The sequence below is a fragment of the Aedes aegypti genome, chromosome 3 (assembly GCF_002204515.2).
Source record: "Aedes aegypti strain LVP_AGWG chromosome 3, AaegL5.0 Primary Assembly, whole genome shotgun sequence".
Lineage (NCBI taxonomy): Eukaryota > Metazoa > Arthropoda > Insecta > Diptera > Culicidae > Aedes > Aedes aegypti.
Genome location: NC_035109.1, coordinates 253,797,285 through 253,824,325, shown reverse-complemented (window position 1 = coordinate 253,824,325; position 27,041 = coordinate 253,797,285). Strand labels below are relative to the sequence as shown.

Below are 27,041 nucleotides of genomic sequence, written 5' to 3'. Positions count from 1 at the left end.
AATACAACCCGTCAAATGACAGAAAATACACGAAAACATAGGGAATACTCAAAAATTACGTCCATACACGGAAATAGTAGTTTACGGAACAAGGTGCAGAATGATGATTTTTACAGCACAAGTTGTAAATTTATCCTACGAGGCTTGCCGAGTAGGATAATAACGACGAGTGCTGTAAAAATCAAGTTCTGCAACGAGTTACGTACAACATTTTTTGCAATTTCGTAGAAGACCACTGGAGGGTATCAGAAATAATATCGGAATGCATTCACCATCATTTTACAATTTCTGAAAAAATGTTGTGTAATGATTCATTACGCAACTCAAAACAGTTGCGTAATCAGAAAGCGTTGCGTAATGAATCGTTACATCACTGGTTTCAGTTAGGTAATGACTATTCCCGCACAGCATACTTCAGTGCAGGAAAGTAGGCCGTTTCATGACAGATTGGCGTGATGAAAATCAGCCTATAAGCCATTTTACGAAGCCTGGTCAAATGACAGGAGACCTGGGATTTTTCAATCATCGTCGTCAGTTTTCGCGATGATGATGGTTCATGACTGTGCGCATCTCTAGCGTAGCTTTTCATCCAGGCGAAAACTTAAATGGAGAAAAATTATTAAAATATTTCTGATCAGAAAAGTGCTTTTTTATGTGCAATATGGGTAACAAAGAGGTAGCTGATACAATAACTAGGTGTAATGTTGCAGTAACGAACATTTTTGGATCTCATTTTTGTCATTTTCTCCATGTCCACGTTTGGTAAGATGAAGCGTTGTTGAAAATCACGCTGGATTTAATCCCAGGTCTCCTGTCAATTGACGCCGTTTCGGCGATCAGCTGTTCCGAAACGTCTCGTAAAATGGCTTATTACGATGAGAAATTGCAAAAAAAAAGTTTACCTAACTTTTGAGTTGATTTTATCCAAAATTAAGTACAGCGTGGATTCGCTGGTTGGAACCTGGGAGGGAGAAACCAATACGAAATTTATGTGCGTCGAGGTGAGCCGAGATTCTGCTGTCACGAACTGTCACTGTGAACCCAGATCTAAAACAATGGACAAACATGATAAAAGCGCGTAATTGATTAAAACGTATTTTTGCATTTTATCAAATGTGACAAAAAATCGATTGAAAAGCTATTCATGCTCATTCAAAAGAAATGTCACAATAGCACCTTTTATTCTGATTGAATATAAAGTGTTAAAATACGCATTATTTTACCTTTTCCAGTAATAACGAAAATTAAATGCATAGAAAACTTTGACCCTTTTTCTATGTTTGTCCAGACCCTTTTTCTATGTTTGTCCAGAACGATCGAAGGAACACAACAAAAGAAAACTAGCGATTTTCATCAAGTCTGCCTTGAGTGTCGTTGGCAAGCTGGAGTTTTCTTGCAATTCCAAATAACTTTGTGTCAATTCTGTTGGCCGCCCACCGAAAATGAAGATCAATTACACAATCGCAAAAGAAAAGACCACACGAAATAGTGCTACGGATGAAATATATTCGAAGTTTCTCTTGAAACAGTTCACTTAATACTAAGTTATTGTATAAAAACAAACACTCGACTGTGTTTACTTCGTCTCGTTCATGGCAGTGCTGCCAGTTTATCTAACTATTGAGGGGCGATCACTGCATAATCCCACACTCCTCCTCAGTGTGAGTCCCGTCCTTTCTAGCTAACGATCAACATCTACATCTATCGCATTATAACCTTCACGTTCACAGTTTGACTCTCATTCTCCCTTTTTCCACATGTCTCCTCCTGTCCTTTCAAATCATTCTGGATAACTTTCCTGCACTACTTCCGATCCTACTGAACAAAATACAGTCCATTCCTTTTGTTGCCTACTGCTATTACATTGTCTTGCATCATAATTCGGCACTGCTTCGATTCGAAGCTCACATTGAATCCTCTTTCAACTATTCGGTTAACGGATAACAAATTCCCGACTAGCCCTGGTACTAACAGTACATTTTTCAACGGAATCACTTGTTTTCCTTTTCCTCTGCCAACTGTCAACCGCGCTGTACCCATTGCTCTAGCCAACATCGTCCTACCATCTGCCAGAACAATTTTCTTCTTGCAAGCCACTAAACCTTCCAAAATCTCCGCTTTCCCGGTCAAGTGCATCAGGCAACCGGAATCCAAACACCAGTCTTCTTCTGTCGGGGCCATCTTATTACGCTCTTCGCCTCCAGTAGCAACGAAACAGACATTTCGCTTATCGTGTTTGAGCTGCCGTATCTTTGAGTGCTCCGTAGCTGCTTTTGCGTCTTCTTCTTCGTCATCGTCACTCACACTCAATTTAGGACAATTTCTCCAAAAATGTCCCAACTTCTGGCAGCAATAGCCCAAGTAACCACAAGCATTATAACATTGCACGTATTCTACTGCATATCAACAATATTGATGCAACATTGCTTTTATTCGACAAATTTCAAGAGCTGTCAAGCAATAAAGCATTAACCCTACATTACAATTGTATCAATGCACTAACATCACTTTATAATTTGTACTGCTGCATTAATATTACTTTATAAATTGCTTCATTGCTTTATCGTCCTTTTCACATTAGTTCAACTGTAAAAGTGCCCTTTTCCACTTTTAAACTACTTTAATGATAGGCTTACGGCAATGCAGCTGCATTATATATGCAATGATATAATGCTCCATGGTTACTTGGGAGCACTTCTTCTTCATTCTGTCATCATTGCTGTCACTTCTCGTCCGGGATACTCGGAATTCGCTACGGGCGTGGGATGAAACTTTCAACGCAGTGTCGGCTTCCACTTTTTCATATTTCCGCTTCCACTCGTCAAGCAGTTTACCCTTTACGTAATCCTGTTTCAGCTCTTCTACTGGACGACTTTCCAACGCGGTTATGAGCGCGTCGTAGCTTGTCGGAAGGCTTGACAAAATGATGGCAACAATCCAATGTTCCTGCAGTCTTTCGCCCAAAGCCACTAGACGGTGCACCAACTCAGCCACTTTCGTCAGGTGCTCGGCCATACTACCACCTTCCTCCAACTTCAGCGAACAAAGCTTCCGGAAAACGTTTATTTTGTTCGTGAGTGAACCACGCTCAGGGTAGCTTTTCAATGCTTCCCACATCTCGTACGCCGTTGTGGCACCCATTACATGGCACAGCTGGTCGTTCTCCAATGCCAAACCGATCGTCGCCCTAGCTTTGCCGTCTTTCGCAATCCAACCAGCAGGAATTTCTTCCGGCTTTTGCTGCATCACCACCTCATAAATTTCATCTTTGACCAGTAGCAACTCCATTCGGAACTTCCAACTCGCCCAGTTGAAGTTGTTCAGACGCTCGAATTGAATTTTTGCTTCCGCCATTCTGCACTGGCACAATAATTCTAACAACACAAATGTTCTTTCTTTTCGATTTGCTGCAATTTTCTTCTAACTCGCGCCGCGTAACTGGACCCAAAACCTGTTGGCCGCCCACCGAAAATGAAGATCAATTACACAATCACAAAAGAAAAGACCACACGAAATAGTGCTACGGATGAAATATATTCGAAGTTTCTCTTGAAACAGTTCACTTAATACTAAGTTATTGTATAAAAACAAACACTCGACTGTGTTTACTTCGTCTCGTTCATGGCAGTGCTGCCAGTTTATCTAACTATTGAGGGGCGATCACTGCATAATCCCACAAATTCAAGGATGGAAATCTAGTGATCATGTTAAAACAAATGATGCATCGTGGTTGGTCTTTATCATGCGATCATAACGATAAACCCTTAAGCGAAGTATGCACTTCAACAGAATAGTATAATGGCCTAACTAGATGCATGGGAAATTTCTTGCAAGAAATGCTCAAGAAAAGCATTTTTCTTTGATCGCAGTACGCAATTAAAAAGAAATGTCAATTCAAATAGAGCTCACTATAGGAAATTTCATGACCATTTCTTGGGCAGAAATTTTTACTTTTCTTGAGCCGAACAGCATACTTAGCTTTAGTCGTCAAGCCATCATAACAAACTTCGCTCCACGAAAAATGAATCGTTCGGTATGTGTGCTAACGATCGTTGCTAACGATCAATTGTTCGCAAACCGAATTCATAAATTTTGGAAGATTTTCACGCTCTCACTCTGCGATATGACTTCTAGCATACCATTTTTGATCCTGAAGTCAATCGTGCATGGAAAGTGAGAAAGTTCATCCGTGAATTTTAAATTGATTCGCATTAATCGCAACTTATTACAATATCCGACAAACCCTTAGTCCTACGACAAACAGTTTATCGGATGCTCGATACATCTATGATTAGCGCGCGTGGTGAGGTGTTGAAATCATGTTGCTGCAAGAGCGATGGCCCTCTTGGACCGTTCAAATACCGTGTTGTTTGTCGTTACACTGAGAACAGCGTTGCAGTTGAAATTACTATATTAGAGGGTTAAATTAAATACACAACGCCACTTGATTTGTGGAGACTAAATTTGCATTTATTTCAAATAATTTGTGCATTCAATTTTACCATGGCACCATTTCGACAGTAAAAATTACTATATCATGGTTAAAAACTTGTAGCAGGCCAGAATCGAACCGAGGATCTTGCGATTATCAAGCGCGAACGCTTACCGCTCGGCTATCGATGCGGTTGAAATAAGAGGGAACAAAACGCAAATAAAAAACGTTCTTGATAGCTCAATCGGGATTGGAATAGTAAATTTAAAAAACTTGTTCATGGTTCTCATTACTTCAATGCTTGTTTCAGTGTAGAGCTGATTTTTTTCCATCCATATGAGTCTCATATATTGTGTGTAATAACGATGCCTCCCTCCCAGGTTGGAACATGACTGCCTTCCATCTAGCGAATCTGACCCGGTAGTTGGAACGACTGACAGCTGGTGGAAATGCTGCAGACTTAGGCCCCAAGCACAATGTGAACGGCAACGCGGTACAACGGCAAAACGGCATGCCCATCTTGAGCTACGTCACATTGTGCTTGGGGCTTTACGCAGCTGGAGAGCAAATCATCACGATTCGAACGTATACATGCATTAGAGTGGTTCAAAAAATCGTTTTTGCTCCACACCGCTCATTCGATTCTAGATCAAATTCTGAGTGTCCTCCCAAAATTTGAGCTCATTTGGGTGAAAATTAAGACTGCACAAGCCCTTTTAAGTTTATATGGGAATAACTATGAGAAAAGCAACCAATTCATTCAATCAGTCATAGTGTTTGCCCCTGTGCTCTTGAGGATAAGAGCTACATTGATACTGTGAGATACATTCATCAGCTACAACTTTGTCATGCATATTTGTGTGGTGTATGCTTCCCTTTAAACGATGGGTTGCAATTGCAACATCGAATATCAGTTGTACACACAAACATATGTACTATTGTTGAGCTTTTTGTGAATCCGAATAAAGGAAGCTGCGAGCAGAGGCTCGATCTCTTTTACTGTTAACTTACATACGAGTAACATCTAGTTCCCATATTTATACCATCCGACAGTTGATCTTAGTTAAAATACTTTCTTTAATAACTTAAATAACGGATTTAAAAGTGGCGACGAGGATTAATCAACAAGCCGCGTGCAGACTTGATCAACTCTAAGGATCTACCGACAGATAAAGTGCTTTGTTTTACTCTTTAGCAAGGACAGTGGTTATAGAATCAAGAATAACTGTTTGTTTTTTTGTAAACTAATTTTGCTTGTCGCCGATTGGTGTAATGAAATAGAAGTGGTTTAATTGAGAACTTGACAAGGTGTGGATTTGCACCAACCTAAAAACGCGGAGTGAAAACCAATTGGTTGATTGGATGTGCGTTTGCATTGATAATTATTATGGCTATTGTTGTTATTCTGTAGGTAATGTGCACGAATTGTTGCGAGGGTAAGCCGAATTAACAACAAACTTTGCTTTGACTATTTCAAGTGTGTTTGCCGTGATTGTGTAAAGCTAATGCATCTTAGTTTTGTTGCGGGAAAGAAATATCATAAGTTGGATCTGCATGATCAAAGCAATAAAATAAATATAATCCCACAAACGACCAAGCTTGAAGAAGATCATAATTGAATGTATTTTCTTTGTTTTATTCAATACAGGATTGTGTGAGAAGGATAGCTATTGCGGCTTAATGGCCATTGTGACGATTGGATGCATGCATAGTGCCATATTCGACGATTTCAACAGTTATCTAATTATCGGACTGATAGACCTCCAACAAGCGATGGACATAGAAGAATTGTGGCGGAATAGTCCGATCCTGATGTGTGTGCCTCGATGCAGATGTTGGCTAGGAAAACGAATGGCAGTCGTGATGAAGACGTTCATGCAGAATTGTGCACGGAATTGCCAACGGGCAAAGAAAGACGGAGGCATTCGGAAGAGTGTTATGTTCATACCGATAATAGATTATTCTTTAGGAAAATTGAGTAACAAAATTGTTAGGTGTAGGATATTGAAATTGTCCTGTCTGATAAAAAGATGTTTGATTTAGAATTTTTAATTATTTTCATTTTACTATCGATTGAGAGTCATATTAACAAAATTCCTAAGGGGGAAGAACTGTGGTGTATGCTTCCCTTTTAAACGATGGGTTGCAATTGCAACATCGAATATCAGTTGTACACACAAACATATGTACTATTGTTGAGCTTTTTGTGAATCCGAATAAAGGAAGCTGCGAGCAGAGGCTCGATCTCTTTTACTGTTAACTTACATACGAGTAACATCTAGTTCCCATATTTATACCATCCGACAGTTGATCTTAGTTAAAATACTTTCTTTAATAACTTAAATAACGGATTTAAAAATTTGTTCTATTTATGGAGACTTCAATGCGATGGTGCTCAGATGGCAAAGTCAGTTTGACATCTACTCTTGACATTCGAGTGCTTTGTAATTGGAATATTTTCCAACCAGTGAACAACCAACCATCGAGTCATTCCATATAGCGGACCTCCAACGAGCGAATCCCCACTGTACTTCTTTGCGAATATCTCCATCTTTATTTTCCGGAACCTCCATGCGGAACGTACCGACAAAAAAACAAAAGAACAATCTTCTTAATTTAATGCAGTCATGACAATTTTATAAAAGAAACCGTAATCCTGTAGTATGTCGACATTCATAATATCGAACTACCCGAGAAACCATTGGCCCGCTAATTCGCCTTTTTGGGCTTATAGAGCTGTTATACGGCTTATATAGGGCATGTCAGCTTTATAAAAGCCCTATATTAGCACGGAGGGCGAATTAAAGTGCTATTTGGTTACTTGGGTAATCAAAGGTTATTTTTGGTAATGACGAAAAAAAGGTATATTTATAGTAGAATTGTTAAACAGAATAAGGGATTATGCTTCGACTGTATGCCGAACTATCCATAGCTCACCAGTTTGTAATCCATCCTTGATAGAACACGTATATCTTTTCGCACTCGCACAACGCGAACCGTACACGATTGTCCTTGATTCCATCGCTCGCTTCACAGGAATTTGGAACCACACCGCCGCCACGAGAAAAAAACGAACTCTGTAGGACTGCCCAGAATCGCGCGCAAGCGGAAACGGGCACCCCACCGCCACGAAAAAAAAAATGAACACGACTGATTGGGCTTCTCCAAAGCACTGCCCAGAATCGGGCGCAAACGGAAAAACGACACGAACAAAAAAAAGCACGATTGATTGGGCTTCTCCAAAGCTCTGTCCAGAATCGCGCGAAAACGGAAAAACGGGACCCGCACCGACACGAAAAAAAAACAGAACACAATTGCTTGGGCTTCCCCGAAGCACTGCACAGAATCGCGCACAAACGGAGAGACGGGAACCGCACCGACACGAAAAAAATGAACACGACTACTTGGGCTTCTCCGATGCACTGCGTAGAATCGCGTGCAAACGGAGTTTGGGTTCTGCTGCAGATCTCGTGAGAGCACACTCTCGCAGTGCTGGACGGGTACGATATTATCTCTTTCCATAGGAAAATCGGCTTGAGCGATAGGCTTATGATTGTCGTCGTGACCGATAATTTCACTCCCTGTATAAGAGCCACTCTTCGGATAATGACGAAATTGATCATGAGTGGTAAAAAGGACGAAGCTGATGAAATGTCTACTGAGGAAGCCGAAGCCTCACCGCTCATAAGGTGGATACAGGTACTCAATTTTTTTCGTGTATCATAATATCGCAGATATTCTACCAATATAAGATTCTACCAATATCTCATTTTAGCGCAAAGCAGATGAACTAGAAATTCACGCCCTACAACGCCATGTTTCAGAGCGGGCATATCTTGCTCATCATATCCTTTGCCTGGCAGATGTACACAATTTTTTAAGGGAAATTCATCGGATTCGGAAATTCTGCTGTTCACACGTTGGATGTATTTTTCAAATTGTTCGCCGTGTTTGGCATCACCGAAAAATATACGAATTGTTGATGGTGCATCTGTCGAGAGTAACAACTTCTTGTAAAAGCATTACCTTTTCGAAGCTAATGACTAAGTTGAAGGAATTATTTAGATGTATCCAACAAAAATTATAATCATGAAGTGGCCTATCGTACAACAGCTCATAACGCTTTTAAATACCATGGACTGAATAATTGTATCTTATCTATTTTATTTTCTCATGTAAATAAAGTGATTACTTGACTGTGATTCACGTTTATTGCAATAGTTACGTGCATTTCTTTATTTTTTAAACAATAATAAAAACGAGAAACAAAAATCCAATGCTCGATGGTGCTATGGCAAAATAAATTATGTACATAACGAATGTTGGGAACACACATTTTTTCACATAGAGTTACAGATTCGAAAATTATTTAAAAATCGATGATTTCTAACGGTTGTTACTAACTGTTTCTATAATCTTATGACTGTTGTGTAAGTACTTGGGAATCAAAACTGCAAAGACAATGACACTTTATAGTCATAACTGTATAAGGACAATGACAATGAGATGGTTTCAGACTATCAAGACTATGTAAAGATGATTGAATTGTTCCCACGCGTATGTTCGTTCACTTATATCTATCGGAAGGTAATGATCGTACTACCGATACTTTTTTCGCTACATATGTGATCTAGTGCTCGTTCGACCTCGTTTGGTGTGTAAACCTGCCAAATCAATTTGTTACATTAATAAATGTTCCTTGTCTCAATCCCATACATTGATACTCACCCTATCAACAACTGTTTTGAGTGTCTCGTCATTTACGAATCCGGCTAATCGCTCTAACACCAGATGACACAAGTGTGGACCACCCCAGTCGGGATGAGTTCGAAAAACGACTGCAATCATCTTGCGAAACTTTACCAGGAACGCCAGGAGTACCCTCATCAGTGGTCCATACTCATCTGAGGCCAGTTCTGGCTCTACGGCATCGATGATAATGCCCTGTTTGGTGAGGAACTTTTCCAAAAATTTATGATCGTACGCGATACGGGTGGTTAGGAAGATGTAGTCGAATTTTTCGCGCGGAGTTAGCTCGTTAATCAGATTCGATTTTTCCACATTGACATCGATGAAATTGGATCGGAAGTGTTCGTTTGCGAATGCAATTATATCTGCTGCACCTGTGAAATTGTAATTGTAATTGCTCAATCCACACCCTGGCAGACAATTATCCGCCCATCTAGACACGGGCTGGGTGAGGACCTACCAAGCCTCCCCCGTTAACATGTCCTATACCGTTTAGCACACCGGGATCTTCCACAAGCAGGCGCCGGAATTAAAGCGGTCCCACAAGCTTCAGATACATTAAATAGATTTAGTCCCTCTGGCACTAAACCGAATGGCGCCCTCCGCTTCACCACTAGTACTGCTTCCCCACACGCCAAGCACAATATCGAAAGTAGTGCGTTGTATAGCAAATACAGTACACCACCTCCGACACTATGCCAAATGTACAGGAAAAACAGCACCAGTAAGAAAGCGGAAGGCGCACCACTCGGTTCAGTGCCAGAAGGACTATAAGTATAACGAAGAAGAAACGAAAAGATAGTAGAGTTGGTTCGGTTATTTGATTGCTGAAACGAAAAAAAACAGAAAAAACAGAAACAAAGTGTTAACATTAAAACGGGGTTTTATAATTGATAAATGTATCGATAGTTTCTCATCTGTTACGTTTCCTTATCGTAGCGCTGTCGATTTTTCCATCTCCAGGGTGTTCGTCTCCGCTCGAGCAATGAGGACCATGATGAAATGAGAATATAAAAATGTGAGCATTAGTGTTGATCTAGTAATAGATTAATTTAAACTGCTTTTCATGTGCTAAGTAACTTGTAAACTCCTACTCAATTATGTTTTGTTGGCCTACACGTTTTATTTAGATACAATTTTTATTTAGAAAACTATTTGGATCCGAGATTTTAGGTGCAGATTGAGCATGTTTGATAAAACAAGCATCCTGTTTTCAGTTGAAGAATGTTCAAGAAGTTGATGATTCTGTTATTTATACTGGCTACATACAAGAATTCACTATTGATGTAATATATGGATATTGAAAGTTCCAACGCGCGATTATAATACTTCAGTTTTCGTGCTGTTGTATTGGTGTAAGTAGTGGGAAACCAATCAGTTTGGTGATTCTAACGGTAACAAATAGCAAGACGAAAGGAAAGTTGATAATCTATCATCATTATGATTTCAGTCCTAATTTCATGATCCGTTTAATAAATTCCGCGTATGATTCGGCAATTTTAACAATTTATACATGTGTATTCGAATAAAACAGACTACGGGCATTTATTACCTGTTGCAAGGTTCCTAAGTGATCAGATATTTATCATTTTCTACAGCCTAATTTAATAATACCTACATTGGGTTGTAACAAAAATTTGATCTTGGGATGTTGATTTGCCTCCTAATCATAGTTTCGACAATAGTCACATGCTTACTATCCCTTATGGCAGTGTTGTTGATTCTATTGTCTATCGCTCATCAGTTTCGCGCCACCCGGCAGGGACTTGGTCCTATGTACCCAATACTCTGCTGTGTCTTAACTTCACGCAATACATTCTGTAGATGTGTGATACAGTTTGCGGAATATTATGATTTATCACTTCGTTCAGATGGAAAATTCTGTTATGGTACCATATTCACATATCAGATAACTCCCACCTGGAACGATGTAATACATCGGAGACATGTAGATTCAGATGTATGTAGACGATCTATGCCTAGTTCGGCTCTGATCGACAGGCAATCAGTGTATTCAGTTTTTCAACTAGCTTGAAGCGATGAACGTATCAAGACAAGCTCTCCACTATATCTGCTAGCAATCACCGGTCGTCGATAGACATTTCGGTTCTTTTCTGCTAAAGAAAGACCCGATTGTATGCCAAAGACTATGGCTCATGCTTTTCAATACAGCTGGAAAAACAAGAACTACACCCAGCACCAAATAGTACGTAACTATGAGGCGGACCGGAAGGTTTGATAAGCAATCCCCACCAATTATATCTGCTGCACCTGTGAAATAACATTTAATTAGTAATGTGAGATGCGATTAGATATGGTTTGAATACCTCGTTCCTCTGTTAGCCATTGTATCAGACAATGAAAATGGAAAAAAGGTATCATTAGAACATTGCAATTATCTCTAGACATTAGCTTATCTTGTCTTGAAAGTACCTATAGCGTAAAAGCATGCAAGTCGTTTTATAACATACCGTCAAGCTACCATTCACCGTGCATTTAAGAAAAATCTGCACTTCCAAAAATTGTATAACTTTTCCAAATAATCTAAAGCGTACTAGAATACCACTACGAAGCGTACATTTATATAATAATTCAGGGAAAAATCTAAAACTAGTGATGCACGACAAAAAATACTCAAAAATTATGTTTACAAATACCATGTTAAGGTCGCCTCGTACCGTTCTATGTCACCATTTACCGTGCACACTAGTGCACCATTCACCGTGCGTATAGTTTTCGTCATGATTTAATTTTATATCTTGAAGAAACGTTGTAGATGGAACAACTATGTTGCTAGTAGTGTGCGTACTCATTTTTAAGAGTATTCAAATCGTTTTTACAATAAAAGTCATGGAAAGTATAAAATATGACTAAATCATCAATTTTTCATTAAAATCGTTACAGTGGTTCGACTGTATTGACCGAACCATTCCATATTCGCACAAAAACTGAATATGAAGTAGTTAAATCACGACATAACAATAAATTTAATATTACCCAATAATTTCATGCCTTTTACACTAATGCACGGTAATAGGAACCATACATATTGAGAAGGGTCCATTCACCGTGCATTTGGATTTCGACTGAAATACAATAAACAAAAATATTTGCATAAAATCTTATTGCTCATACGATGAAATACATCTTGCTTGTAGTATCCACAGCGAAAACTTGTTAAAATTATGGAAAATTTGATATTCTAACGTTAAAATAATAAAATTGAATTTTTGGCGTTTCTACTAAGAATATTAAGAAATCTCATTATTAAACAGAATCAACATGATTTTGACTTCATAAACTAAGTTTTTAAAAAAGCATTGTGACAAGAACTACTTCATTTAATCAGTTTTGTATTATTTTGCTAACAAAACAATAATTTGTATATTTTTTATGAATATTCTGTAGGAATCTGTATATGTGCACGGTGAATGGAGGCCGCACGGTGAATGGTGACTTAACGGTAGTTGTATGCTACCTACTGCTATAGGGGAAGGCCGACGGAAACAAATCAATGTCAGCTACCTAGTTTACTACGACGTTTAAAATTTTCGAAGGTGTTTTATAAATCCACATTTATATTAAATGTCGTCATGATATTTTTTCTTTCTATAGCTCTTGAAGTCCAACGTAAAATTCATCAATTTTTTCCTTGAGAAATTGTTCCTGTTAACTGCCTTGGGCCTAATGAATAACTCCATAAACTTTTTCAAAGATCCGTCCGGAAATCCCTTTTTCTGACATTTTTTCTGGAAATCCTCGATGATATGCAACCTTAGACCAATCAAACAGTTTTTTTCATATCTCTGAGAACTTCTAAACAAAACTCTTTAAGAGATTCTTACAGAAATTTTACTTATTTTTCTTCTAGAATTGTACAGAATTTACAACAAACTAAATTATTTATAATTATTTTTATTCCACTAGAAAGTGCTGAGATTATTGATTATCGATCTAGAATTTCACTAGAAGCTTGGAAGTATTATTTAGGGCATGGATTACCCAACAAATAGGGGCCCAAATAGCAGTAGCGGTAAACGCGCAGCTATTCAGCAAGACCAAGCTGAGGGTCGTGGGTTCGAATCCCACCGGTCGAGGATCTTTTCGGGTTGGAAATTTTCTCGACTTCCCAGGGCATAGAGTATCTTCGTACCTGCCACACGATATACACATGCAAAAATGGTCATTGGCATAGTAAGCTCTCAGTTAATAACTGTGGAAGTGCTCATAAGAACACTAAGCTGAGAAGCAGGCTCTGTCTCAATGGGGACGTAACGCCAGAAAGAGAGAGATTACCCAACAAATAGTTCCACGCATTCTTCAAAGCATTTTGCAATCAATAGTTTTTGGACATTATCTTAGAAATTTTCCTAGAAATACCTTTTGAGCTTTTTCGAAGAAGTTTGCAGAATACCTACGATAATTGGAACTTGTTTGAAAATATCTTATGTATATTTTTTCGAGAAAGAATTCAAATTGTTCTAGGAACTACTAGGTATTAGCACAGCATAGCATAGCATAGACTGACTGTACATGTCAATGGTTGCTACTTCGTGATTGAAATGAATAAAGGATGGGAGTTTACGCTTACTCACGAAGTGCAGTTTTAGCAGATATCATATTATTGATCAATAACGGCGCCGGCCAAGTCCTTACAGTCAGTTGAGATGGGAAAGGAATGTTAGGGTGTAATGATTGTTGTTTCTAGAGACCGAGAATACCTCTGCATCTCCACAATCACTACGGGAAGAGTGTTTATTAGTGAAGGAAATAGATCTGGAAGTACCCTTTGGTCAGTGATGCGATCCATAGATAAGGATGAAAAATACGACTTTTACATAAAACTATTTTTGCATTTTATCCAGAGTAGCTCGCAGTCACTATCAACGCTTGAAATTTGCTGATTTGTACAGGCCGACTGCGAATCAATCTATATCATATCAACATCATGCTGTTTACTCCATCACAAGTGCATTGATGGCGATAGACTATGGATATCACTGATGGCTTAAGTTTAGATTTAAATTAAGCAGTCAAATTAGCAATTTATCAGTACGATATTTTTGACAGTGTTGCAGATAGATTGAAACTATTTGTTGGTCACTGAAAAACAGTAATAGCATGGATAATTACCACGTGATCACTCATTCCGCAGTGATTATGATCTAGAGTGCGATGTCGCATCACTGCGGTTGGTTGTCAAATCAAAGTGATATTGATAGCTCGCAAATGATAGTGATAGTGTTAGACCATCAGCTGATATGATTGATATTAAGCAACTCTGATTTTATCTCGCGGTGAAATGATTTTTCAAGGTAGAAGGAAATACGTCGACATTGAAAAGAAAAAATCTATTTGTCATAAAATTGTATTTAATAAGAATGAAGGTTTATGTCAACACTTTAAATGACGAACCATCCAGTTTGTTTATAAATACAAAATCATATTGATAAAAGTTTAAAACACTATTTAATCTTTTTAATTTAATGCAGTTCGATGTAAATTAGTGAAATAGTTATGCAAATTTCATAAAAGAAACCGTATAGGATATCTTTAAGAAAATGTAGCCCTGTAGTACGTTGATATTTATAATATCGAACTATTCAAAGGTTATTTTAAGTAATTACAAAAAAAAATACCTTTCTACTAAAATACTTAAATTATTTAAAACATAATAAGGGTTTATGCCGACACTTGTAGTGACAAACTACAAACTAGTCTGTTTAAAAAACACAAAAACGTAACGTTGTCTCGATATATATATGTGTAATCATAAGCATGGAACGAGCTCACCAGTTGGTAATCCATACTGGACTGAACATGAACATCTTTTTGCACTCGCACAACGTGAACTGGACATGCTTGAGCTTGATTTCATCATTCGCTCCACAGGAACATGGAGTACAAAAAAAAAAAGAAAACTTTTGCTTAGGCTTCCCCGAAGCACTGCCAAGCAAATTGCGCGCAAACGGAGGAAGACGGGCACCGACGACATGAACGGACATGATTGGTTGGGCTTCCCCGAAGCACTCTGTTCTAGGAATTACTAGGAACTGTATGGGAACTGCAAATTGAATGCGACAGCTGGTGGAGCAACCAATTGAGTTGAAATTTTCAGAGAGCTTTTTCCTTACCCCTAGGCTCATATCTAAAGGGTGCCCGGTGGGTTTTATCACTTAGATCTAGATTCTGACGAAATGAACAAGTTTGCTGAAAACATTTTTTCTGTAGGGTTAGTGAGTTTCAAACCCTTGTTTCTCAGCATGGTCTTGCTGAACAGCTGTGGGTTGTTTTGCTACGGCCATACGGGAATTACCAGATGTTTTAGACCAGTTCCGATAGGGCTCCAAAAATATCTTCAGCAATTCTTACAGGAAATCTGCCAGGAGTTCGTCCAGGTAATCCTATAAGGATTAGTCCAGGAACTTCTTAAGGGAAATCTCTAAGGGATTCTTCTAGAGATTTCGCGATGAGATTCTGCCGGAATGCATCCATAGATTCCTCAAGGAATGTCTCCAATGATTATTCTGGGAACCATTTCAGAAATTCTTCCAGTGATTGCTTTAATGATTCCTCCAATGGTTCTTCAAACAACTTCTCCTTATATAACTCCATAAATCCTTCCAGAGACTACTCAAAGGATTCCTCCAGGAGAATCCCAAAAAGGATTTCTGCAGCGATATCTTCAAGGCTTTTTCCAGGAATTCCACCAGAAGATACACTAGGGCAATCTATTCAAGAATTACTTCAGATATGTTCCAGTGATTTCTTCAGAAATTCCTCTATAAGTACTTGCAGGGATTTCTCCAAGTCGTCTTCTCAAGATTCCTCTAAGAATTAATGCGGAGATTTCTTCTGGGGTTCCTTCAAGGATTCTACAGGAAATTACCTCACGTATTTGTATAGGGATTGCACGAGAGTTTCTTCAAGAATTCTTCCAGCGATACCTCTAGGAAAATCACATGAATTATCCAAAGGATTTGTACATGTCAGGGTATCTTCCATGAAATGTATTCAAAGATTCGTTCAGAACCTCCGAAAATTCCAACAAAAATTCTTCAAGAAATTCCTACAGATATTCCACCATGAATCCCTCCTGGGATATTATCAGAAATTACCCTAAGTAATTCTTCAGGGTTCTTCCTGAAATTTTTTCGGGGCCTCCAAAATTTCATCCTGATATTCCTCCAAGAATTTCTCTACAAATTCCTCAAGAGATTCTTCCATGCATTCCTCCAGATGTTTCATCAAAAATTACGCCAAGAATCCCTCCATGAAGGGAAATTCTTGGAGTATTTTCTTGAGCAATTTCTGGACAAATCTCTAGAAAAAATTATAAAAATCCCCTGTTAGATTTCATGGAATAATTCCTAGACGAATCCAAGGAAGATTCCCAGTAAACATTCTTGCAAGAGCCTATGGAGGGGTACCCGAAGAAATCATAGAGGAATTCCTGGAACAATTTTTAGAGGAATCCATGTATAGATTCTGAAGTAATCACTGGATAAATCTCTGCAGGAATTTCAGAGGAATTCCCAGAAGAATCCATGGAGAAATTCTTATAAGTATCTCTGGAGGATTATCTAGGTAATTTGCTAAAGGAATAAATGAAGGGTAGGTAACCCCTGGCGGATTGTTAAAGGGATTTCTCTTATCTGAGTTACTTATTAAGGGACTCCAGAGACATTTCTGGAGGAATCCCTGGTGGAATCTATGATGTATTTCCAGTAGTAATTCTTAAAAGTATCCATGGAAGAATCACTAAGATTGGGTTTGCTGGAGGAGTCCCTAGAGAAATAAAGAAAATCTAAGAGTGGATTGAGTATTACCTTTTAATTCCGCCCTCATTGAATTATTTTTTAACATTTCAAAAGATAATGCAATTAGGGCAGAATTGAAAGGTACAGTACTCAATGTACTCTTAGATTCTATTTGTTGAGATTCTGATCAAAGGGTTCGAATGCGTAAAAGAACCCTAGAGAAATCCCTGTAGATTTTTTTCTACAGAAATCTCTGGAATAATCCTTAGAGCAATCCATGAACAAATTTCTTGAGAAACCCCAGCAGAAATGTCCGGAGGTATCCATAAAGAGGTTTTCCTAGAGTAATTTATTATTTTACTAACTATTTTGCATACAAGACTCGAAACTGTAGTATTCAATAATCTACATTATACAATGAGTTTTATGTTTATTAATGATTTGTATGAAGTTTCCGGTAAAAATATAAGCATTGTACAATGTAGTAACCAATATGTTTACGATTTTTTCGTCATGATTTGATAAACCCACGATTTTCGCGTCAATATTTTGTTCCATCGCGATCAACTTTTTTGATGTTGTAGTACATAGAGGACCCGTTAAGCATATTTATAGTATAGTTCGCAAAAAGAGGATGTCAAAATTGGGTCAATACTGTATTTATATTTTTCCCTGACTTCTGGTGAAATTTCCTGACTTTCCAGATCAAAAATCTAATTCCCTGACTTTTCAGTTTTTTCAGGTAGTCGACAGCCTATATTTCATATCTGCCTGAACGTTCGGGTCTACTAGTACTAGGAGCTACACTGTAAGTCATCAAGGCACAAAGTTTTGAACTCTTGATTAGGGTGATCCCATGCCTGTATGAAAACAGCTCAACCCTAAATAAGTACATAGAGGGCACACTACACCATATCAAGACAACATAAATTGTTTGGCCCCTGTTTAAAAATATAGGGACAATACTGTCATTGCATGCCAGTCCTATGTTTGCCTGGATTTCTTATTCATATGAAATAATTGTGCGTTCACGGTCAGCATGTTATAATTGAGCTTTTTCTAACAATTTCCAGAGAAAAGAAGGTCTGTTTTTCGAGTGGTTGGGGAAAAGCATACAAGAATCCTGTGCCAATTTTCAGATTTTCAAACAACGCAGGACAAAATCGTATAAATGGTTCAAAAACTAGTACTGGATCGAAAATTGGTGCTTTCCCCTACGAGTTTTGATGACATTTTTAGATATACAATACTTAAGCCTAAAAATTGAGTATTTAACATTACACTTACCCAGTTCATGGATGACCGGAGCCGATCTGGTGTGGCAGGTTACTGCTACGTTTGCTCCCCATTTATTGGCTAGCTGTGTAATCACGCAACCCACAGGCGAGCAGGCATCCTGTACCAGCACTCGCTTGCCTTTAGACGTATGTTCCGTTAGGCCATGCGCATCCATTAAACTGAGAGCTATACAGCCACTATATGGTAAACTTGCAGCACCTTCGAATCCAATAAGGAACGGTTTTCGAGATATTCGGGTTTCGGGAACCACTACCAATTCTGAAGCAGTACCTGACTCGTACCAAGGGGCAGCAAGCCAAACTTCGTCGCCTATTTCGAGACCACTTTTTGAAGTTTTACCTACTGCCTCCACAATGCCGGCACAAGATCGACCAAGTACTAGTGGAAGTTCAGGATTATAGGAGGAATCGTAGTTTTTTATCATTCTTCTCAGTGTTCGTCCGTAACCAAATGCTATCCGGCGATCTATCCGGTTCAGGGCTGCTGCACGAACCCGCACTAATATATCGCTGGAAGACTCAAATTGAGGAACTCCCGTATTGCATACTGCCACGTTGTCTGGGTCTCGAAATGAAGTGCAAGCAATTGATTTCATTATAGGCATGGCAAGATGAGGTCTTGCTAGCCAAAATCCTAACAGGACTCCGCCAGTGGTTCCAAATCCGAGGCCGACTAGTACGAAGAAAGCATTATTAAGGGAAACTGCAACAGATAGAACAAAACATTTAAAAGCTGTCTGAAGTCCGAACATTGGTATGGGACTCACTTTCATCACGAAAAAGTATCTGCAATTGTTCATAGATTATAGACGGGTCAGCTACTTCCCTGGCAGTATTTTTCAGTCTTTCAATTAGCTCGAGCACATTGGCCCATGCATTTCTCATTATACTATTTGCTTCGACGTTTGCGTCGTTTATCGCCTAAAATTAACAATAGATTAATTTCATAAATTTGATATACAGACGGATCTGAAAAGTATCAAAGCTTACTCTCATAGCGATATTGCGACCTTCGTCGGAGTACTGCCTCACAACCCGCAATCCCGTTTCGGTGGCCATACTGATGTTGGACTATGGTTGGTTTGGTGATTGCGAGATTTGAAGTGGACGAATAAACAGATGATTAAGCTATGGTCACTGTTTTAATCTTTATCCTTAAATTCTTAAGCAACTATCGCCATATGTTTGGTATATTTTACTTATCACTAACATTGATCTATCCACAGATTGACAGTATGTGTATTCGATGAGAGCATGGATGAGGAAAAGTACAGATGCATATAATTAATCATGGTTTTTGTTTTACTGAACATGTACATATAACACTTTATAATGATAAAATACTAATAGTGAAACCGATTACATAACACAGAGTACTAACATGTTATGCTACATCTTACACTTTTTCAAACATAATTACTACAACGAAAGCTTACATAAATCTATGACAATTGACTTAAAAGGTTGTTCATACCTGGACGGTCTGGACCGCATCGCCAAATCGATTCCGGACTTCATCCATTTCCGTCTGCACCTCAGTCCACCACACCAATACCTAATGCCAATGCACTTGAACTTTTTTTTTTCTCCTGATTGGATCGACAAGGGAACCACTGCGTCAGATAACAACTCTAGGTGTTATCTCTTATCGAGCATTTTTTGATGGTCATAATCGAACAGCATCTTCCTTTCTCCGCTGTTGAAAATAAACTATTCCCTGCCTGGTTCCGTGGTGTCCTACAAGTCGAGAAAAAAAAGTAAATCGCGAATCTTTGTTATCCATTTTCCTATGGTTTTACGGTAAATACGTTGATATAGTTTTCTGCATGATGTGAAGTATTATGTTTTTTAAATTTCTTACCATTTTGTAGAGCAAATTTTCACTTCACAACGGAATTAAACTGATTAAAAATATTCTAAAATATTTTCCCTTGCAGAGATAAAGCGAACAAAAACAAATCGATTTCTCGCGCAGCTGATGACAGCTGCAGAGATGACGTTTATTTGCAGGGGCATCCAAAAATGATGAAATATACACAGTACAACGAAAGCGTCAAAATTGAAGAACTTTTAAACCTATTTAATTTTAATTTCGACTTCGTCTGTGTTTGTGGAAACCCATTAATGGGTAAAAAATAGCCATTATCGAAAAGCTTTAACTAGGGAAAAATCTGCAGAAAGATCCTTGCACAAGAAAAAAAACTGTAGTAAAAATTAATATTTTAGCAGACACTACACTCAAGATAAAGTCCTCATTTGATGCATGTGCAAACCCACATGGATTTTTGCAATGGGGGTTCACATATGCATAGTATGTGTGAAGTTAATGGATTATCTCCAATCACTATTTTCATTTAAATCATGATGAATCCAAATTGACTCCATACTTCACGCACATACTTTTTAAGGATCGCATCAATCGTACTTATTGACGTTTCATGTCAATTTAGGATGTGGTTTTAAATGTTTCTTTTCATTGAAAGTACACGGTGAACATATTTGTTTTCTGAATCAGAAATATTTCGATTAAGTTCACGAAAAATTTACAAACTATTCAGCAATGGAGTATTGACGAAGGATGGTAGAATTTAATGAAGCATCACTAATTCAGAAAACAAAATATTGTTTACCAGGTGTTCCAAGGGAAATCCAATCCCCTGTTTCCCTTCGGCGTTATGAAATTTGTGAATGAACCCTTACTGAAATCTTAGCCCCTGGAGACAAATATGAAGACCACACTCCAATTCATTTAGTTTTCCACTTATTGCATAAGGCGGCATCCACAAATTTCGTAACGCTCTAGGGGGAGGGGGGAGTAGGCTCAAGCGTTACGGCTCATACACAAAAAATCCTTCATACAAAAAGCGTTACGGAGGGGGGAGGTGTTCTAAAATTTCAAATTTAAGCGTTACGTAATAAATGGACGCTGCCTAATTCAATACACCATGAACCGCGGAAGATGCCTAAAAGTAGGCTATTTCCCAAGGAAACATGAGATTCTTTATAGTAATTCGTTATTTTGGTAAATTAAACATACTTATACAAAATTTAACAACGGAAATGTTTTCAGCGACACTATTTCTATTAAAAACCATCAGTTTCATTGCACCCATGTGAGACATGAATCATTGGTGGCAACAGCCATAACCATGGAAACCATTGTTTCGAAAAGTTAATAAATTTACGCATAAACAAAACTCAATATTCGTAAAAACCTCAATGGACCTATGCACGGGTTCACTATTTGACGTTTTAGCGGTACCGTGTTATTTATGTCACCATGGAAACTAGTGAATTCGGCACCGCTCAAACGTCAAACTAGTGAACTCGTGCATCGGTCCATTCTAATAGAGCTTAGTGACATTTGAACACACGTAGACTAGCATACGCTCGTCATACACAGTTTGTTTTTGTTTTCCTCAAAGAAACTTGCACACGCTTTCCAGACTCACCAAAATGCATATGGAAATATTACCCAATTTGTAAAATTTATACCCGGATTCTGGGTGTTTTTCGGAACAGAGTGCATATTGTTTTCCTCTAAGGTTCACAACTACATCCACACTAGGGCACCCATACCATTGAGCGTGATAACCACTATAAGCTCATGAATATAGGTCAGAGAAGCATAATTCATGCATTCAACATTCTATTGAAAAATGTTGATTCGCGCTTAGGGGCTGTCTATTAACCACGTGCTCATTTTTTTGAATTTTCAAACCCCCCTCCCCTCGTGATCATTTGTCCATACAAACATTTTTATAATTTGTGTGGACTGTGGTCATTGGCCAACTCCTCCCTCCCCCTATAAATGTCCACGTGGTTTATGGACGACCCCTTATTACGAGGAGGGACATTTCGATCAATACTACCCAATTTTTACTTTTTTACCTTTTTTTATATAACTTAATATTGCATAATGTTTAATTTTGAATGTACCTATTTGTCAATATGGGAGGCCCCTCGTTTGAAAATATAGTTCAATTTCAGTTACGGCAAACCACAATAAAAATTCAATATGACAGACAGACAAATACCTTATTTGAGAATAATATGTTGTAAGCAATATGTTAATAATCACCTAATTTAGTTTTAGAACTAGGATACTAATGTTGTCTAACACAGAACACTAAGATATAAAAAAATATCGTAATATTCGAATGATACTAATAAAAGAATCGAACATGTTATTATTCGAGCAGACTAAATAATTTGGTGTTTTTATTTTTTTATTTGTTCATCATTTCAGAACACCTTAATAATTATTTTTGAAATTAGCTCAAATGATACTTTGAGCAATTGTCGGAACTGATATGCATATTTTAAGGGCGTGGTATGGAAGAGTGAATCAGAGTGATTTCAATTCTTTTTTCTCCATCTATCTGCTTCCAACAACCTATACCGAAAGACCAACGATAACGAACGCGATAGAAATTTAGCTATACGCTCTCCACCCATTCGGAGAGATTATGTTTAAAGTCCCAAGCGGCAACACGTGGAGGCAGCCAGAGGGTCGACACTCTTTGTTTAAGCTTTTTCTTTCATACGAATTGTGATTATATTTTTACATCCATGCCGTTTTGTACTTATGTATTCAAGATATTGAACTGTGTTGCAGCTGATATCATTCTCCTAATGAAGTATTGCTGTTTATGAACCTACAATGCATTGTTATTAACGCGAAATTGTCTCTTGTACGCATTGTTAAATTAATTTGGGATGCTTTTCAATGATCTGTACAGTTTTCATAATCTAGTGTTTATAATGATAGACACTTTTTTTCGAACATTATAACTATATTTATGGATCGTACTCCCACCTACTACGGAATGATGGAGGCGTGTCTGATGGGTGGTTTACACACTGAATGTGAATGGTTCACGTGAATGAACCATGTTTGCGAGCAGTCGATGGCAGTTAGTAGAAAGCTTGCAACCTCAACAGAGTGCCAATTTTTTTGCACTGATTGCACACAATAAAACTGTGTCGATAAATTTATAATTAATAATTCTAGCAATATTTTACAACCATCATCGTGTGCTATCATCGGTAGAATAAAACATTGCGAAACGCATGTGTTGCACGTGTCCGAAGGGGTAAGAAGGGCGTACCTTGAAACGTGTGCGTGGAATATGCGTACCTTATTAATAAAATGTAAATTTTATTCAAATGACTGGCTTGCACATATCAAATATAGTGGTCTACCGATCAATTTATTTGTCGTTATATGTCCGCCGTATTTTGTTTTGTTGATCTACACGTGAATCACGTTTGTTCATATAGATTCTAATAGGAAAATTTTTTATTTTATTTACTGGTTTATTACTTAAATTTATTATTCAACTTGGATTGAACTCTTCAATCTTTACACAAAAACGATAAAGTCTTACCAAATCCCTCATATAACATTGAACTTCAGCAAAGCTCAATACTATCTATTCGTTTTAATGACGAATCTACATCATTCAAATTTATTTTAGACAACAAAATAAGCGAAAATTTGAAGATAACTAAAGGTTTGTTCAAATCTACTTATTAGCAAATTTATCATAGGACAGAACTTCATACAATGTTCGGATTGGGATAGTATCGAATGAGTTTTTTTACAGGCAGGATCGGAATAGTCACCATGCTGTCTGCTCCGACTTTCTGACAGGAATTTATTTCCGATTTATGTTTATTCGCATTTATTCGCACACCGGAAGTAGGTAACTTGCACTCTGGTCCGCTATTTTAGATATTGAAATTGCGTTAAACATCGATTTTCGATATCTACTTACTCATCAAACCCGTTCCGAAAATACCCATACTACATAGATATTCTTCAACATATTTGTTACAATTTAGCTGAACAAACTTGTTTCAAAATATTCACCCACATTTGGCTATAACAGTTCCAAAATTAATTGCCTTAAGAGGGTCAAAAGTTCGCTGGACGAAACACAAACCATCGATGCTTTTGAATTTCGCAAAAATCACGTGGCTTGTATCTCTACAGTAGTTTAAAATCGTGAATCTCAACAAGTAGCCTATGTTGGGTACATGAATTTTCAAATCAGTAGTGTCATTAGAAGCTTTAAATGCGGGAAATGCAGCGGGAAATAGAACATTTTTCTACAGTAGTTTTGGGTTGCTCTTAGCAACAAGTAGTGTTTTGCTATTTTCAAGGTATTTAGCCTACACCAACGATAGGCGTGAGTTTCACTGGGTTCGCTGACTGTGGTTTGCTACGCTTGCCTACTGTAGTGTGAATCTCAGAATTTTTCCCAACTCTGGTTATGATATTATTTACAGGAATTTGCGAGGCCTCCCAAGCCTTGTTCGTGAAAGCATTCTAGATGAGACTATCGAAGAATAAAATATGAATATTGCTAGTATCTACAAAGTATACCGTAACTACGCTAATACTGTTTAGGTACAGGAATTTGCAAGGGCTCCTGATTTTTTCCCAATACAGGGTCATCTTCTTGAATTCTTGAAGAAGCCTCGTCAAACGAGCTTTAATGCTCTCAGCTAAGGTGAGCCAGAAGAAACCTTTGATGTTTTCCATATCTACAAAGTCCAAGCTAGCATAAATATCAAGACCTGGCTATTCTAGATAAATTTTGAGGGTTTGAAACAGTATAAGGACTGTTCATTTTGTATAGTGGACACCATGTTTATGCTATATCCTTTTTTTTTTTGATAGAATCGTAATAGGTTTTCTGTGCATCGTTCAACTGTTATTCTATAATGCTATGAAAATATAAAATCTAACAAAATGCTTTTGGTTGAAAAACTAAAAAGTTTTTCTAAGAACTCCTAAGAAAAACTGTTCATCAAAGTTAAGCATTATTTTTTGCAAAACGAAAAACCTTATTTTTATGAACATATTGAGTGTTGGTATTCTTTACTATTCTAATATAGGTAGAGCTTCAAAAAAATCATTAATATTTCACCATTCTCTGACACTAGATCACTCTATGGATTTATTATTTATGGCCAAATTTGCTGATACACTATCCTTGTACTTCTTGGATAAAATATAAGCAGAAAGCGTGTTAAAAAATTGTTGTGATTATTAAAGAAACTATATTTGTATAAATGAGAACTAAATCATGAGTTTTGACCGCTTTTTAAGTATAAATTTTACTCTTTATGGTCGTTTTATTTAAAAATCTCATACTTTTAAAACCATTTACGCATATTTATCGATTTACAGCAAATTGTAAGCGTATTTCTCCATATATTTTGATGGGTAATCTTAGAATAACAGATTAGGAAAATTATACATGAAAAATAAATTCAATTTCATTACAGCAGTGTTCCCAACTTTGATTATTGTCATTGTGTTTTGGGAGGTTTTCTGCAAATAAAGCATTTGTTTTTCTATTGTGCTTTAAATGTGTCATGGAGAATTAATAAGTTACTCTTTGAAGCCGTAGGTTATTTTTCATATGAATACTATATTAGTACTTCCAGGGCGTACTTAAACTTAAAAATTCTACTCATTCTGGAATTCAATTATTGTCAAATTTATTTCGGTAAAATCAGTACTTCATTGATCTCTATCAGGTCATGTAATTGAATTTTTATGAAATAAATTTAAGCATTTCATTAAATTAGTTCTAACATCAAAAATTGAAAATGTCACATTGGGGCGAAATTGATCACGATATAATAAAGCATATTTCTGATAGTAAAATTTTCCTATCTACTAAATTTGGGTCTCTTCAATCCGAACATGATGTAAAAATTCTTACAACTCGTATATATCATCATTTTATTGCAAAATTAAACTTTGTAAATCTGCATGAAACGCCTAGATGTATGCAATTTCCCTTGAAATAAGCACGTTAGTCAATAATAAATGGGATTTCAAAAATGAGTTTAGCGGTTCACACTGAAGCTTACACAACATTTTAGCACTCAAAGTTTGCATGCAGGCTTAGCACTAGCGGATTTTTTGGTACCGACATTTCCTACAGTATTGCTCACAAAAACTGTGAATATTTCTATGCAAAACTGACCTTAATAAAAATGAAATAGTACAAAATCATCATTAGACATCTATAAACTAGAAAACATGAAATGTCTGTGATGCCAACGAAGTATTAAGCATCCTTGAAAGGAAATGCTATTTGGAACCAACCTGATCAAATTCACCCCAGTGAGTAATTTTCCCCCGGATTACGGTAATAATTGTTTTTGATAACCTCAAAAAAACGACTGTTCTAAACGTTGTGCCTTATTAGTGTTAAAATAATTTATTTTGATGGCTTTTTTACCTATCACAATATTCTAAAATATTTGTCGAACGATGTGCATAATACTGATTACGGTTTCATTGATAAATTAAAAATAAATTGCATGAACAATGTGTCCACACAGATAAACAGACATAACACTCTTATTATTCTCATCGTACAGCAGAATAGCGCCCAATTCTAACAAATGGTAGTTGGCCGACGGGCCACTCGTGGCGCTCGCGTCGCTTTTGTTCGAGTTTGACGTTTGCTCACTACCGCCACCTAGTTCGCGGTTGGCCAAATGAGACAGTTTTAAGATTATGAGTATATCATATGTCATTGATGCAAATTACAGCTCTTTCGAATAAAATCAACTTTCCCTTCCATACCAATGTAATAATCAAATGGTTTGATCTTCTAGTCTCTGTCCCGCATCTCTATTCATTGAACGCATTGTGCGACTTTCAAAACCCTAACTACAAAAAAAACATGATCCTTCAGATAAATAGGCATAAGAATTATAAAAACTAGTACTTGATCTTTAAGTTAACACGGATTCCCTTATCTATTGAAT

General features: G+C 37.5%; 1 protein-coding gene across 5 annotated transcripts; it reads right to left on the bottom strand.

Moving 5' to 3' along the window:
• Positions 1-8,624: 8,624 nt before the first annotated feature.
• LOC5563901 (reticulon-4-interacting protein 1 homolog, mitochondrial) lies at positions 8,625-20,241 on the bottom strand. 5 transcript variants are annotated; one of them, XM_021849079.1, is made up of 10 exons: positions 20,101-20,241; positions 19,714-19,976; positions 19,450-19,455; positions 19,230-19,310; positions 19,007-19,160; positions 18,229-18,942; positions 11,509-11,517; positions 11,435-11,452; positions 9,161-9,555; positions 8,625-9,096 (listed from the first exon to the last, which is right to left on the bottom strand). In XM_021849079.1, the coding sequence occupies exons 2-10, from the start codon at positions 19,759-19,761 to the stop codon at positions 9,010-9,012; spliced, it is 1,512 nt and encodes a 503-aa protein (XP_021704771.1). In that variant the 5' UTR covers positions 19,762-19,976; positions 20,101-20,241; the 3' UTR covers positions 8,625-9,009. The 5 variants fall into 5 exon arrangements, with proteins under 5 accessions (XP_021704771.1, XP_021704774.1, XP_021704773.1 ...); XM_021849082.1 differs by lacking the exon at positions 11,435-11,452; XM_021849081.1 differs by lacking the exon at positions 11,509-11,517.
• Positions 20,242-27,041: the final 6,800 nt, after the last annotated feature.

Excerpts from the sequence above, each read along its gene's own strand:
- LOC5563901 (XM_021849079.1), bottom strand. The coding sequence starts at position 19,761 with ATGGATGAAGTCCGGAATCGATTTGGCGATGCGGTCCAGACCGTCCAG. Across the intron at positions 19,161-19,229 it reads GTCGCAATATCGCTATGAGA|GCGATAAACGACGCAAACGT; the intron begins GTAAGCTTTGAT and ends TGTTAATTTTAG. Across the intron at positions 18,943-19,006 it reads GATACTTTTTCGTGATGAAA|TTTCCCTTAATAATGCTTTC; the intron begins GTGAGTCCCATA and ends TATCTGTTGCAG.